The 15,151-nt window shown below is 43.1% G+C and overlaps 2 protein-coding genes across 2 annotated transcripts; both read right to left on the bottom strand.

Annotated features, from left to right (window-relative positions):
- Positions 1-2,377: 2,377 nt before the first annotated feature.
- On the bottom strand, positions 2,378-5,627 carry slc25a1a (solute carrier family 25 member 1a). Its single transcript, XM_071521967.1, has 9 exons — positions 5,390-5,627; positions 4,690-4,797; positions 4,462-4,561; positions 3,733-3,871; positions 3,527-3,611; positions 3,058-3,162; positions 2,758-2,873; positions 2,610-2,683; positions 2,378-2,492 (listed from the first exon to the last, which is right to left on the bottom strand). Exons 1-9 carry the CDS (start codon positions 5,625-5,627, stop codon positions 2,378-2,380), a joined length of 1,080 nt encoding a protein of 359 aa, XP_071378068.1.
- Positions 5,628-6,751: 1,124 nt separating this feature from the next.
- Positions 6,752-9,986, bottom strand: LOC139646054 (F-box only protein 39-like). Its single transcript, XM_071521954.1, has 6 exons — positions 9,526-9,986; positions 9,175-9,346; positions 8,493-8,795; positions 7,914-8,138; positions 6,972-7,148; positions 6,752-6,874 (listed from the first exon to the last, which is right to left on the bottom strand). The coding sequence occupies exons 1-6, from the start codon at positions 9,984-9,986 to the stop codon at positions 6,752-6,754; spliced, it is 1,461 nt and encodes a 486-aa protein (XP_071378055.1).
- Between the last annotated feature and the right edge of the window lie 5,165 nt (positions 9,987-15,151).

Below are 15,151 nucleotides of genomic sequence, written 5' to 3'. Positions count from 1 at the left end.
ACTATCAGGGATGTTATATTGGAGATTCTACTGGAGACGTTTGGCAAAGAGAAGATAAGGACTTCTGTGCAAGGCTGTGTGGTGCAAGTAGGTTGATCCAAAACCAAGCCTTGCGTAAAGTCTAGTGGCTCGCTAAAGTGTTGAGCCTCTGTCATATTTCCTTCACCTTTGTTGTCTTTACACATCTGTAAACACTACATGAGAGGCAAGTTAAGAATTTGTTTTTGGACCTTTCAAGACCACAGCAGTGATAACTAGCTGAGTGCATACACTGAAGAATAGATGTCAATTTCACCGGTTAGCCTGAGCAGTTTAGGGATACTTGAGAAGCAGGTTTGTGTGTATTTAAGATAGTGACGTATAACATTTAGACGCAGCCTTACCCACCCAATCTGACTAAAAGGCAGTCTGATTGTTGAATTGGATTAATATGCACAAGAAAATCACAGTCACTTTGAAGCTGAACTGGATCAAAATCAGTTGGTTTACCTGGTCGAAGTATTGATATCTTGTGATTTAATCTGGAATAGAAGTCAATTTGATTCATTACCACATTTTTAGGCTGCATGTCTAAAAATCTAGTCACTAACTAAATTTTCCTATAAATATACTCAATCCTGTTAGCACGCCGTCACCCAACTGCAGGCCTTATATTTTGGTTAATTTGATTGACGACCTGTATTTCACTTTCAAATTGATTGGCTGAGCCTTCGATACAAGGACGGACAGTATGTGACAGCTGAAAATGAAATGTTTTGAGCATTTGAATGATTGTTAATGGTTATGATGGTTTAAAAACGCTTAGAATTCCACCCCAATCTTTGGAAGTCGTGTGGGATAGCTTGATTGGGGCTAACTAGTCAAAGCAAGATTGATCAAATTGGCCCCAATTAAGGCTTCCCACACCGTTTTAGGAAATCACTGTGAAAACATGACACAGTTTTCCTCAGCAACTTGCCTGATCTTGAAACTTTGCCCAGGATGGCAACTATGTGCTCACTTACTTCTAATATTTCCTACTCTTAAGACCACATGTGAAGATAGTGCTATGTAAGGATTCTTTGCTTCAGCTTTGTGCCAAATGAATGAACGTTTATGGAGTAGGCTCTCTGAAAGAACCAGCGTACCTGCAGGAGAGCGTACTGACTCAAGACCAGTTGGTGCAGTATCAGTAACCATGCAGGCCACTGTTGATGTGCAACAGGATAGATGCTACATCAAGATTCATGCAGCCATATTCTGTTATCAGCAGCAGTCATAAAATGCACAATGAACAGCATCTCTTTAAAGTTAATCACCAAGACACAGCCAGGGAAAACTGTACATTGTCTGTGATAATGTTTTAGTGTGATGATCCACAAGGACACTCAAGTAAGCAATTACAACACCTAGATGTGTTGAAGTACTGTAAAGACAGTTCAAAGTCAAAATCCATTTCAGTACTGCGGTGTGCTTGGTTGTGTCTGGCAACAAACTCTGTCCCTAGTTCAGTAGAGTAAGTACTTGGTGAATCAGAAGACACATGTATGGTTTCATAGAAGTAAAAAGTGTTCACTCTCTACAACATGTACAGTAACAATAGTCATAGAAAGCTAAATCGTAACAGACATATTTGATATCCCTTTGTGTTAAAACAGTCTCAAGGCTTTTTTTCCCTGCCCCCTCTAACTTGAACCTTTGGTTAAATAGTGCACATCTCATTGATTCCTTGTGTTTCTAGCCTCTTTTTGAATTCATACTGATGGTCTGCCAGTATGACTCATAAAAAGAAGACTCAAGAAATTGAAAGACATTGAAGTTGTGCAGTGTTCTCATCCTACAAGTTCTGTCTGGGGCACTAGAGTGCACAGATTAACCAATCTATACATCATCTACTTGTTAATTTGATGTACTCCTTGATTTTCTTTAAAATAAGATTAGCCCTACTTCATTCCTAAGTCTGACCACTAAAGAAATGGGAAAAGTTGGGAAAAATGGTAATGGGGTAACCGAATGTTTTGAAGATCTCCTCTAGTTGGGCTGTTTTGTGCCATTGAAGTGCTGATGAACAAGCCAACAGGTTGACTGTTTTCCATTCATCTGGGGAATGAGATTCAAGGGTCAAGGATGAGGGATAAGACTGGCCCACAGACTAATGCCTGACACCAGTTTAGCAACAAGCCACTACTTCCCTTATATTCACCCTGTTAAGGGCAATGTCTTACAAATCATAGAGTAAACTCTATCCGTTTATTTAACGCATCAGAGAGTAGCCTGGTCAAGCTGAATAACGCTTTGATCCTTTCTTGGCTATGTAGAGAGCAATGAACTAGAATAGTAGAGCTGGTCAGTTACACGTAGCATGAGGCACTGGTCTGCGCTTCCCTCTCTGGTTGGTTTACTGCGTCTTCCATACATTGTTGAGTAGTTTGACCACCTCCTCATAGATGACGAATACTATGGCCACGTCCAAGCACACGCGGCCAAGCCTAGGAACTGTTCCTTTGTAGAACCTACAGGTAGGACAAGATGAGATAAGGTGCCATGGCTCATCTAGTGTCTTGCATACTTGTTACAGCTGTTTGAAAGAGGAGCAAAAGAGTGCATGGATTAGGATCAGGGTTACTCACGCCTGCGGTCCTTCGTGCTTCAAGATCTGGAAGGCACAGTCCACTGTGTTTTTGTACCGGTGGGCCTCCAAACCCTACAAAAACTCAGTGTCATTCAAAAGACAAACCTGATCACAGGAATAAAATCGTAAGAGTGTGTATTCCTTACCTGCATTCTTGTCTTCACCACATCTAGAGGAGTGTTGCCAAAAACACTGGCAGCTCCTGCTGTTGCTCCAAACATTGCCGTGACAATGGGGTGCATCTCACGCCTCGGGTCATCACCTTGGAGACCAAATCATAAGGTTAGACTCATGTTAAAAAAAGAAATGAGACAAAAGGGAGGAAAATATATATATTCTTAGACTCAGGCTCATACACAAGTACAGATTTGCCGCAAAATGGACTATGAGTAGTAATAAAAGATGGGAACATTGGACTTTTTTTTGAGGGAAGTTGGCTTTCTCACCTTTGTACCAATTGCGTAGCGCGTTCATCACATAAAATCGGATGGCCTGATTGGTTCCTTGTTTCAGCACAGTCGCAGTCAGACCCTGGTATGTCCCTCTCACACCTAAATGAATTTAACAGATATTAAAAAGATTTTACCTTTACCATTACAGGTAATTAGCACAAACCACATGTGAGCATGCACAAGGGAGTACACATACATACAGTCTAGTAGGTAAGCAGGGCTAAAATATTCACATTTTAGGTATTTAGCTGACACCAGAAACTTAGAACTATAAGTCACAGAAGTATTAATTCCTCAATCGTCAACATTACAAGTAAACAATAACAAGTACAAGGGTCAAAGCGACAGCACCCAGACAATAAATGTAACAAATATTCCTGTCTCTCTAAATGTTTGTGCGTTAGAGAAGTGCAAGGTGAAGAAATAAGAGCCACCCATATGTTGAACCAGCCTGTTCTCTTACCCTGTTCTCTGATAATCTCACTGACTCCATGAAAGAAGCCTCTGTAGCGTGGCCGAAGGGAACATTGGTCATGGATCATCTTCACCTGGCAGAAGAAAACCAATCAAAAGAGGAGCCCATTTCATCAATCCATTGTTCATTCAGCAAACCAAAATGAGGGATGGGCTTCCTGAGAAACATCTGTGGTAACGTTTAGCTCCACCAACCTTGAGTGTTTCCATGGGACAGACTACCACGATAGCCTCTGCTATCCCTGCTCCTAAACCACACAAGAGACTCCTTGTGTTGTCTAAGCGACCAGTGGCATCCCGCATGGGGTTACTGAGCATTTCAAACGTCCCGAATCTGAGAGGAAGAGCAGAAGATAATAATAATATTAATTATGAACAAAACAAACCTCAACAATGAGGGAACGTTTGTGCAGCTGACTCCATTAGAGCCCATAGCATGCTAAATGTGAGAAGATGCAAGATGAAATGTATTTGCACATGGCTCTAAACGGCAGCAAGACGTAATTTTGAAAAATTTGAACTTCACTACCTAGAAATCATGTAACGTGACAGCAGTAAGCTGCACACAGCACGCTCATGTTTATCAACTTGGCCGGTCTATGATGCTTTATACCAAAGGGACAAGAGAGACAAAAGTCCAGAGAGTCCAGCTTTCTGCTTTCTGCTGTTTAGGAGACGGTTTTGTATTTCTCTCTTAAGTTTCGATTCATCACTTCCTTTGGGTGAAGAAGTGCCCATAGCTGACACCAGAATTTCATTTAGACAAATAGGTTGAATCTATGGCGTCTCAATTCATGGGGATGGGATGCTCTTCTCTATTGCAGCCCCACTTTGTGATTTACATAAAAATCTTCCTGCTAAGTGTAGCTGTAAATGTAAGATGAAAAGAGTATAGGGTGTCTGTGTGTGTGTGTGCCGCCTCACCTCACTGCAGACTTGGGAATAGATCCATATAGCAGAGAGCTAAGGCCCCGATACAACCCTCTGAGACCATGGTCCTGCACAGTCAACTTCACACAGTCACCTGCAGGCATAAATACAAACACACACACACAGTACCCAAGGGTCAGTAACACACCAGCAGAAGTCTAGTACACACGTGCATTCAGAGAGCGGTCACACACACACACACACACACACACAGTAACCTACCAATCCCTCTGTATCGGGGTGGGTTGGCTCTCTCATCTAGCTGCAGTTGTGTCTTCACATATTCTGTAGGAAAGGTGATACAGATCTCTATACCTCCTGCAATACCACCTAGGGGAGAGGGAAAGACTGGGTGAAACTCTGTTTTCAGTATCTGTGGACGGTAAGCAGATTTGTTCTGGAATGTTCCAAGAGGATGAAGATCACCTTGTCAGCATTTCTCTTTCAGTATTTACCCAGATTAATACTCGATGAAGTCATTCTAGTGTAATGGAGATGCTGATGCTTGTTTGTTAGTGTTTTAATTAAATGCTAATGTAAACTGCCTGTATTGAGGTGGACAGAATAGCTTGTACTGAATGTAGATAACTGCCAGAAAGTAGGCTACCCTTAGTTCTAGGTAATAGGTAACATAAGCCCTTCAGCATCTTTATGCTTATGCTTCTAGAATGAATACAAATGAACAGATAGTGAGCACACATAACAGATAATACCCTATAAATAAATCAGACAAATAAACAGATCAAAATATGCAACTAGCATGAGTTGATGACTGGGTGCATTTTGACCCAGTTCTGCTTGGTGGCGTTAATGGGCGACAGATTGAGATTAGGCTGTGCGGGTTGCGAGAGATGATCAGAAAATATAGGCAACTGTCTGGGGGGTTAAATCTGCTGGGTGAATATGTGTGTTGCAAATCTACCTGCAAGGATGGCCTTTCCGGGATGCGTTGTTTTCCTTCCTCCGATTGCAGCAGCTGCCAGGTTTCTCCTCGCTCCATAGGAGTGGTGGTGAACCGGGAGGGAGCCCAGCCCCGCCGCGGCTGCAGCCAAACCCCGGGATGGGGGTTGATGATGGGGTGCTGCGGTCGGGCATCCACGCCTTACACCACTCTCGCATGGCCCCTCATAGACCGAGAACGGCTTCAGTATTGAGGACATGTTGGTCGTCAGGTCTGGCTAAAATCTCCGCCTGTGGTGGTCGCAGCTCAGTGGCGCTGGTCCCACTCGGACAATGTCAGACAGCCCAGTCGACAACACAGGCGCACCAATGTGGCGGGGGAGGGCTCATTAATATTAAAACAGCAGTCAGGTGATGGGGCAGACCATTGGCTCAGCCTGCTGCCTAATGCCATAATTCAATCACGTGATTATGCATGACTTCTGGCAACCAATGGCGTGGACGATACTGGGTTATCGATCCAGTGGAAATACATAACATTCACTGAAAAAAAAAAAAAAGGAAATGTCGCGACTAATTCATTAATTGTCATTTAGTATGTAAATCTAGAGCAAATGTCCAATGTCCAAAACACATACCCAGTGCTGAATATGTAGTGGTAAATTAGTTTTACTCTAGAAAGGCATAACTGTATGTTGTTTTTTCCCATAGGAAGACCCTATCCTCATAACACTTGGATCGGGTTGATACTATTTACTATAAAGTGTGCCATGAATTTACCTCATGAAGATTTATGCAGCCTAAAAAAGTAGTACAAATAATGGGTTTATCCTCCACTGCATCCCTGGTTGCACATTGTCTGTTTTGTGTAGCCTCTGTCTTGCAATGTAATAGTTACCGTAAACAATATGGGAAAAGATTAAAACCTTAGCTTAGAGTACAGTTCAAACCCCTGGTAGTAAGACAGTTCATACAGAGCAATTGCAAACAAGATAAAAATATGATATATTGTTGTTGCCTCTGTTAATCCCTGTCCCTTTAAATAGTGCTTTGGCCATGCCACAGCACACACACACACACACACACACACACACACACACACACACTACCTCCCCCTCTCACCCTTTACAATGAAACTAGGTCAGTGTTTCCATCCCCCCAGAAAGGGAGAGAGGGCATCAGTCAGCCCCAATAGAAATTGAAGTGACCAAATATTGTTCATTTTGGTACTTAATTGTATAGAAAGAGAGATGAAGTGCATATTGCAGTAGCCAGTTTATTTTGCTTTGCTGAAATTGATGTCCATTGTAAATGAGATTACAGTGGATGAAGAAAATTTTGGTGTGTGCCTGTGGCTGGGCAAACACCCACTCCTTATGTGTGATCAGATAAAGGGGTAGACTATGACAGAGAAGCTCAACTCAGGGGGCAGATGTTGGTAGCAAGACATCAATTCCTCCACCTGGTCATCCTCGTCTGTGTCCTCATTCAGAGAGTAGATCCCCACCTGGGGAACAACATCATTGTCATTGTGTGTGAAGGGTGTGTGTGTTTGTGAGTGTATATGCAGATTCATGCATGTTTTATTTGAATTTTTGTCTCACTCTGATGTTATTGAGTTGGCTCCTTTGATTCAGTCTGTTCTGCAGTAGCCTATCCACGGTGCTGATTTCAAGGAAGGCCCAGACTCTCAGCCGCTCCAGACACACACACACCTCAACCAGGTCCAGCAGCTCCTCATCCAAGGCCTCATTGCAATTACTCAGGTCCAGGGTCAGATCCTGCATACAGCCAGCAGATCATTGTGCAGAAAGTGAAAATCACAGACTTACCTACAGCAAATTCGTCTTATCTTTGAATTAACTTGGTTGGATTCAAATCAAATTAACCTGATCCTTGGCTATAGGGTTATTGTTCTATCTTGATACTCTAGGTACTGTAGATGAAGGTGAGGTTGCTAGTGGAAACCACTGGATTGCCATTACATTTGCTCCAAATAGAAAAAGGATAGGTCTGAGTTTTCTAAAAGCATGTCCTAGTGCAGTGTTTCTCAACCCAATCCACAAGGACCCCCTGTCCTGCAACTTTAGCTCCAACTCTACTCCACACCTGATTCAATTAAGGGCCACACATTCTCGTGGCACCTTAGTTGAACTTGTTTTGTTTGGTATTATTATTATTGTTATTGACACTGGTCACCTTGACAACATGTACATTCTTGTGTATTTTAGGGGCAGGGATAGCAGAGGCTGTGGTCTGTCCCATGGAAACATGGGACACATGATTTCTGGGTATCAAAGTTAAAACAAAATTTTGTGAAACAGTTACCACACTGCCATTTGGAGCCGCCAACGGCAGCTTTAAGACACCTGCTGGTAAGGCACTAGTGCCAAAATGCTGGCCTTAATGCCATGACATGTAGTGCTAAAATTATAGCTTCCTAATCGTATTGCTTACTAATAATACATGGGAAAAACATGCATCAATCACTTTACACCACCTCTCTAGACTTAGTTCCCCTGTTGCTCCCTGCTCAGCCCCCTGACCTGCAGGCTGTGCCTGTATTGAGGCAGCATCTCAGTAAGGACAGGCTTGGCGCTCCAGTCTTCATCAGAGGAGTAGCAGGCTGTCATGGTGTAGTTTGTGAGGGGAATCTCAGGTAACAGTATCCTAGCTAGTCTGTCAGTGTTGACCACGTGCACCACATTAAGCTTGACTTTCAGGTCTGGGCAGCTTGATGCCAAGCTTGCCCATGAGCTGCCACGCACCACCTAGACAGGAGAGAAGAGGAAGCAGAGACGGGAAGGAAGAACAGACAACTAATGAGACAACTGGATATTTAATTTTCAACAGTGGCATTTTCAGCACTTTATGACTTTATGATCCCAAAGCATCTGCACTATTATCACACCGAGAGGGATATTTCACTTAGTTAGCAGGTCAGGACACCATCCTAACTAAGGGTGTGTGTCCTTACACTCAGCTCCCCTTAGCTGACATCTTTAGGTGGGGATGGGACTTGAACCCAGGACCACATGCTCCCCACTGGGCATATCCCAGGGCAGTTGGCAGTGTTGATACACTATTCAAACCAAGCCCCTTTCACCTTTATCTTTCCCCCTCACCTGTTCATGGGGCTCACTGGAAAGGCACTGCAGTGAAAATGTTTGCAAGGTGTCCCCATCCCATTTGGAGTGGCTCCTCCATACCGGGGCCTTGCTCCCCAGAGCCAGCAGCAGGGCATCTGACAGACAGGAGTAACTGAGGCTCAGGCTGGTGAGGCCTCGCAGATTGAGCAGGATGTGGGGCATGATGGGGTTGAGGTGGACAGGCAGGGAACTGAGGAAGAATTCCTCCAGGTCCAGAGAAGAGATACAGTGGATGAAGTGCCTCTGGGAAAGTGACAGGGTTGAGAGCAGCTCCAGACCCTATGGGTTAAAGGAGAGAAAAGGATCAAGAGAGGGGAAGGCTGTTCTTTAATGTCTTTAAACTATAATGTCTATGTTTTTAAAAAAAAGTGTAAAAATTAAAAGAAAAGTACAGTCCGGTATAGTTCTTTCTGAATACGACAAGGGAACTGTGGGTGTTGTGTCGTAGTTAGTTAAATTTTCACAATAATATCACTTTTACTTTCTTTTATTAATAAGATGCTAACCCTAAAAGAACAGACACAATTTGTAGTTGTGTCTCAGCTGTAACATACCTGAACTGGCTTTTCAGTGACCACGAGCACTGTGGTGAAGCACCGTGGTAAACATTATCTGCTGAAACTTTAGCTTTGGATTGTTAAAAATGTGTTGTATTCACCTGAGGCAGGGAGGTACGCATCCTCCTCAGCCTAACAGAGGTTAGCCGTGAGGCCCCTTGGCGGAGGAAGAGAATCAGGCTGTGCACCAAGGAGTTCTTGAGGCCCCACGTCCAGCAGCGCCGGTCCAGCTGCAATCCTGCAAGGGAGAGGGACCGCAACTGAACCTTTGCCCTGGGGAGACAAAATAATGCTCACTTTGGGGAGTGATGACAGATGGTCTGAGGGGAATTAATCATGTCAATGAATTATGTCATGTTCAAAAACAGATGGCATCATAGGAAACAACGATACAATCTATTTTGTTTGGACAGGCCCACTTTCCACTCCTGGTACACCGGACATTCCTTTACCTGGTGAGCTCATCAAACAGGTCCGTGATAGTGCGTTGCAGTCGCTGGGCCACCATGGAGCTGCGTGGAGAAGGACACACACACACCTCCAGCCTCTCCAGGTAGCCTCCCAGTGAAAGGGCATAGGCCATGGTGGAGGAATGTTCAGAGAGCCTGTATTTTGATAGCCGGCCAGAGAGATGGAAGCAGCGGAAACGCCAGAGAGAGGGAGAGCGCATCACAGAGTGCCAGTGACGGCACACCAGGTTCGCAGACATGCGATCACGGTTGCGCAGCCACCGGAACACATGCCTCAAGCACACATCAGGAAGTGACCCCCAACCAGCTGCCGTCTCTAAGTAATAATCAGTGTGATCTGTGTCTTCTTCTTCTGTCTGTTCCTCAACCTCGTCTTCTCTTTCTTCTCTCTCCTCATTTTCCCCTCCCATCCCTGGCATGGCATTATGATCCTCTCGGTCCATTTTAGTGTGGGAGATCCCAGGATCACAGAGTTCACCCAAAGGCCGTATTGTTGGGTGTTGAGTTTGAAGTGGGATTCACATTCAACACTGCAGTCAGTATTTGTCAGGAGTAGCCCCAGGTGCTGGGGCTTTAGGAGTTCTCTGAGCTGTAGGCTGCTCTCAGGTTAGGCCGAAGTCACAAAAAAAATCAGTGGAAAAGCCAAAAGGTTATTAATCAAAAAGTGGGTGACACCGAGCTGCCAGATATTACAGGCAGTCCTGGGTGTACTACATTCTATCTGACATGCATAAGACATTATGGAATGCCATAATGGTCAATGTTATTCCTCTATTGTGACATCGGCTACATCCAACATCACAAACAAATAATTCTCAAATTAATTTTTAAGCAATGATCTTGCTTCACTTTCTTGCAAACATGCATTCTTGCTTTCATATTTTAGAGAACATTTAATGGGAGAAAAGAGGAGATCGATCTTGTACACATGCAGTTTATTGGTGGTAACATAAGTTAAAACATCACAAAGAACATGTCCTGAACTCAAAAAGAAAAAAGAAATTAACATGGCTCAGCTTAACTTGACTGTAAACAGACAGTTGTTTACTAACACAAATAGATATTGCACATTTTCGTAATTGAATTGTTGGGTCCACAGAATTTCCTGAGAGTGATGGTTTAGAGTGTAGAGAGCAAATTAAAAATGTTTACAAAGACATAAACTATTAGTAACATGTTTCTCAGATGATGACTTCATTTATTTCTTTAAGTTCCTCAACCCATCAAACAGCAGACATTTTGCCTGTACAGAGAGAGAAAAACAAAACAGTCATAGACCAACTTAGTAAGCACTGTGATGGCATCTCTGGAATTGTGTTTTGTGGACAGTGTGTGCTTGCGTACGTGTGTGTGTGTGTGTGTGTGTGTGTATGTGTGTGTGTGTGTGTTTCCTTGTGTCTGTGCCAACCTCATGCCAGCGGAGTGTGTCAGGTGGCAATCCTAAATGGCAGTGAGGGCAAGTGTGTGTCTGATCGGGCAGTTCCTGGTTCCTGTGCCCCCAGCAAGGCCCCTCACTGCCCCACAGAGGAAGACGTGTGGAGTGGGAGGAGCAAGCGACGCCAAAGTGCGGTCGAGGGTCTGTCTGGTAGCTCACTTTCCGGCCACTAGAGGGCAGTGGTGACAAAGGATCTGAGTCTTGCTGTAACACAGCAACACAGTGGAGTGGAGTTAAAGGGAATGTGCTTGACAAGTTCATGACTGTTGTATTAGCAAATGACTTGACTTAAGTAATGGCATCAATAGCAATAAGGAAGGGAAAAGTTACCAATGCTCAAAATATGCAAACAAAAGGAAATTCAGAGAATCACCATGAACACGAACTTTATCTGGTTTTCTATCAAGGCGTTCCCTCCAGCACAAAGCTTTGTCAACTGCAACAGTCCTATATTTATATCCGCTGCACTTCAAACAGCATGTAGGCTACAGGATAAGATCAATCGCTGAGTTAAGAACCCAGCCTTCTCCTGGGAACTTCCATCACCAACACCCTCAAACAGGATCAAGAAGGCCCAGCATAGGATGTTCTTTATTAAAACCAATGGAGATCAATTTTTAAAAGTCAACAATCAAAAGCATCTTCACATCCTCCATTACATTCTGAGATAACTCAGCCCACTGCTGGTCCAAGGACACCATCCAGCATGTTGCACACACTAAACAGGTCAGGAACTACATGCAAAGAGCAAAGAAAAGTGTAGGAAGGACTGGAACTGACTCTGGACATCCAGGAAACCATCTGATCCAAAAACCTTCCTCTGAGAGGTACGGTGTCAACAGCCTTTACCTGAGAGCTGGGACCCAACTTAAGCCCTCCAAAAACTCATCCCCAGTAAACCCTCCCAAACCTTTGACTGCGTCTCATCACCCTATAGAGCTGTCTGTAAAGCTTAGTATTTTCACTGTTTATTACAATGCTGTTTATAATTGCTCATCTTTATTTCATACCAATACCTCTAGTATTTAACCTTCTCTTGGGACACTGGACCAGTGCAGTGTTGGTCACATACTACTCTACAGCTGGAACTATATCGTATGTCATCCTGCTCAAACATACAGCTACATACAGAATGTTGAATACATACTGTATATGTGCTATGTATAGTTTACTATCCGGTGAATGCCTTTCAATGACTCCTTGAACTGCATTTGAAGCCATGGTGTCCTTGCACCATGTGTTTTCATATCTGTTAGTTCTTACAGTTTTTTACAATCACTTTGGCACTAATTTCAGAACCTTGATGTCATTTTTCAAAACGCTAGACACAAAACTCACAACCGATGATCAAAATGCACATTTTTCAAAACTCTAACACTTCTTCCAATTGCTTGGATACAATACACATAAACCTAAGATAATTTGTTCATTGAACTAAAATCACCTGTTCAAAATGACACAACTTAACATCAAAGTATTACCATTTCAAAATGCAATTCACACATTACATCTGAGATGACTGTCTATTCATTTCATTACAATGATCTAACTATCAATTGATACAACTGCTCAAAATGATAAATAACTGTTCCATTACTCTTAATGCATAGTTTTATGGAAACTGACAAACAATATTCCATGTTTAGATCATGAAAGTTTCAGGATAACGAGATCCATTGACACCAATTACCGTGGAACATGAACCAATTGGACTTCATTATCTATGGATGTAATATTTCATCATCATTCTTCATCAGACACTGTTTCTATGGCCCCAAGATGTTTGGCTAATGAAAGCATTCATTGTGATGTGGATGAGAACCTGTGGCCAAATCCACAAGACAGGGTTGATGGAAATATAGAAGTATCAATCCTTTGTTTTGCTTTTTACAGCAAGCCAGGTGAGGATCACTGCAGTTGACGTTTTACAGTACTGTAGTTTTTTTCTTTTTTGTAGCTAATTATTTTTGCTTTGATCCAAAGAAACCTATGTTATGATTTTATTGTATTTCACCAATACTGTAAATTTCAGATTTTTGTTCAATGATTCCACTGTCTGTAGTATTCTCTCTACTAGTCCTTTTACAGTGATGTATTTACGTGTAGTACCATAATGAAACATGTATCACATATTTTGTACTACAATATTTAATGATTGTATGAACAACTAAACAGTGAAACTATCGGTATCTTGTGTGTGGGTGATCTAAATTACAGTAATGTTCCTATGGTATTTCATGATAAATGAGTTATTTGAACCAATGATTCTGCAAGTGCAAGGTTTCTTTAACGATATGAATGCACAATGCAATGTTTTGAACATTGGACAGCCTGTGTTACAAGTGATGACCGTTTTGAGTTTTGTGTCTAGACTGTTGAAAAATGACCACAAGGTTCTGAAATTAGTGCCAAAGTGGTTGTAAAAAACTGTAATATGTCTTTGCACCAGTGTCACCAAGACAAATTCTTTTGCACATGGAAATTAAAAGGGATTGTGGCTCTTATTCAGTTGTTTGTGAGATGTAGAATATTCAGTGCCAAGCTCTGCCTCTAGTGATCATCCAGAATTCACAGAACCATATCAATGTATCAGCTGAACAACACCGTCTCAGTGGAATAACCTGAATTTAGTCAAAAATGCTGTAACCTTTTTGGGAGCTTGGGGACGATACTGAGAGTCAAGCGACCTCAGGCAATACCAGCAGGGTTCAGATGAGCGGTCTGTGAAGACACAAACACAAAAGTGCAGCTAAGCCCCCGAGCATACAGATACACAGAACCACATTAATGGTCACATTATGTGTCCTTTAATAGCTTCAAATGAGCGCATGCTGTGATCATTTTGCAGACACAGATTCATTTGTTCAAACACTGTGACACGCAGGCTCTGAGGACCCACAGGTCCCATATCAATCAGCTCTCCAAATGACTTACTCTGTGTGCTTGAGGAGTGTGATGACAGTGAGGGGGTTGCCTCTTCCTCTGTTGGCAGGGGGGACGGTGGGAGGCAGTCAGCAACATCCTGTGGGTTTCTGGCAGTCAGAGTCTCCTGTGGTAAGGTCGCTGTGTCACTGATACACACATCCTGTTGACCCCCCCAGCACACCTGCAGCATCACCCGCCAAGGGAAGAATGGGGATAGGTGTAAAGAAAGATGTGTGTGTGTGTGGCTATCATGGTGATAACTGATACGGGTCAATATGAGTACACAGAAAAGTTTCCACTGTTAGTAAGTGTTGATTTCTGAGTGAGAATTATGAGAGAGTTAACTTGAGAGTTTTTTGTTCACTCAAAGCTTATATGGCTCTGGAGGGAGTGTTCAAAACTATCTACAAGTGTTAAATTAACTCTGATAGTTGTGAGTTTATGTAATTTAAACACTGGCATAGTGTTGATTTTTTCACTCTCAGTTAAATTAACACCGACTGATTTTGCTGTTGAATCTGACCTGACTGGGTTCTGCCTCTTCATCATAGGTTCCGCTGTCAGCCTGGTCGTCTTCCTCTGCTACATGAAACTCGTGGGACTCGTTGCTCTCTCCACTGCAGTTCTGCGTCAGTGTGTCAACCGGGGTAGAAGTCTTGCCACTGAGGTTTTAGAGAGAAGCAGCAGAATTAGAAAACATGCCCTCCTAACCGCTTAACTAGAAGGTTATCAGCCAGCCAATCTTCAGCTGATTGCACTGACCGAGCCTCTACAGTTACACTCCAGGCGAACACCTGATGCGGCATCAACATTCACACTCTCCTTTTCTTACCATTGGGTGCATTCTCCCTCTTCCTCCCTCTCTCCCTCCATCCCTGCTCATGGGTCTCCCTCCCAGGGTGCCTGAAGTGTTATTTTCTCTTAATCCCACCTTTCTTTGACTTTTCCCCTCTCTTTTGCTGCCTCGCTCTGTCTTTCCGCTCTCTCTCTCTCCGTGTGCTCTCTCTCCTCTCCCTCTGTGCGAAACGGAAACTCCGGGCTTTTAATATTTGATGTGTCTGAATAGCTCACAAGCAGCTTTTTTGTAAAGAGTATTCAGGTGAGGGCTCCGATGTCACTCTGGTCTAGTCTGCCCTAGACCAACACTGCAGACAAATGAATTCAACTCATAGAAAATACATTATTGATATCTGGGCCCCATATTAAACTGAACATTACCACGCCCAGAATATTCCATTTATCAGAATC

Source organism: Centroberyx affinis, unplaced genomic scaffold (assembly GCF_046629955.1).
Source record: "Centroberyx affinis isolate AG114_WGS23_722 - 3 ecotype Tasmania unplaced genomic scaffold, CSIRO-AGI_Caff_v1 ptg000946l_1, whole genome shotgun sequence".
Classification (NCBI taxonomy): domain Eukaryota; kingdom Metazoa; phylum Chordata; class Actinopteri; order Beryciformes; family Berycidae; genus Centroberyx; species Centroberyx affinis.
Note: the sequence above shows the minus strand (reverse complement) of the source record. Positions and strands in the feature narration are given on the sequence as shown.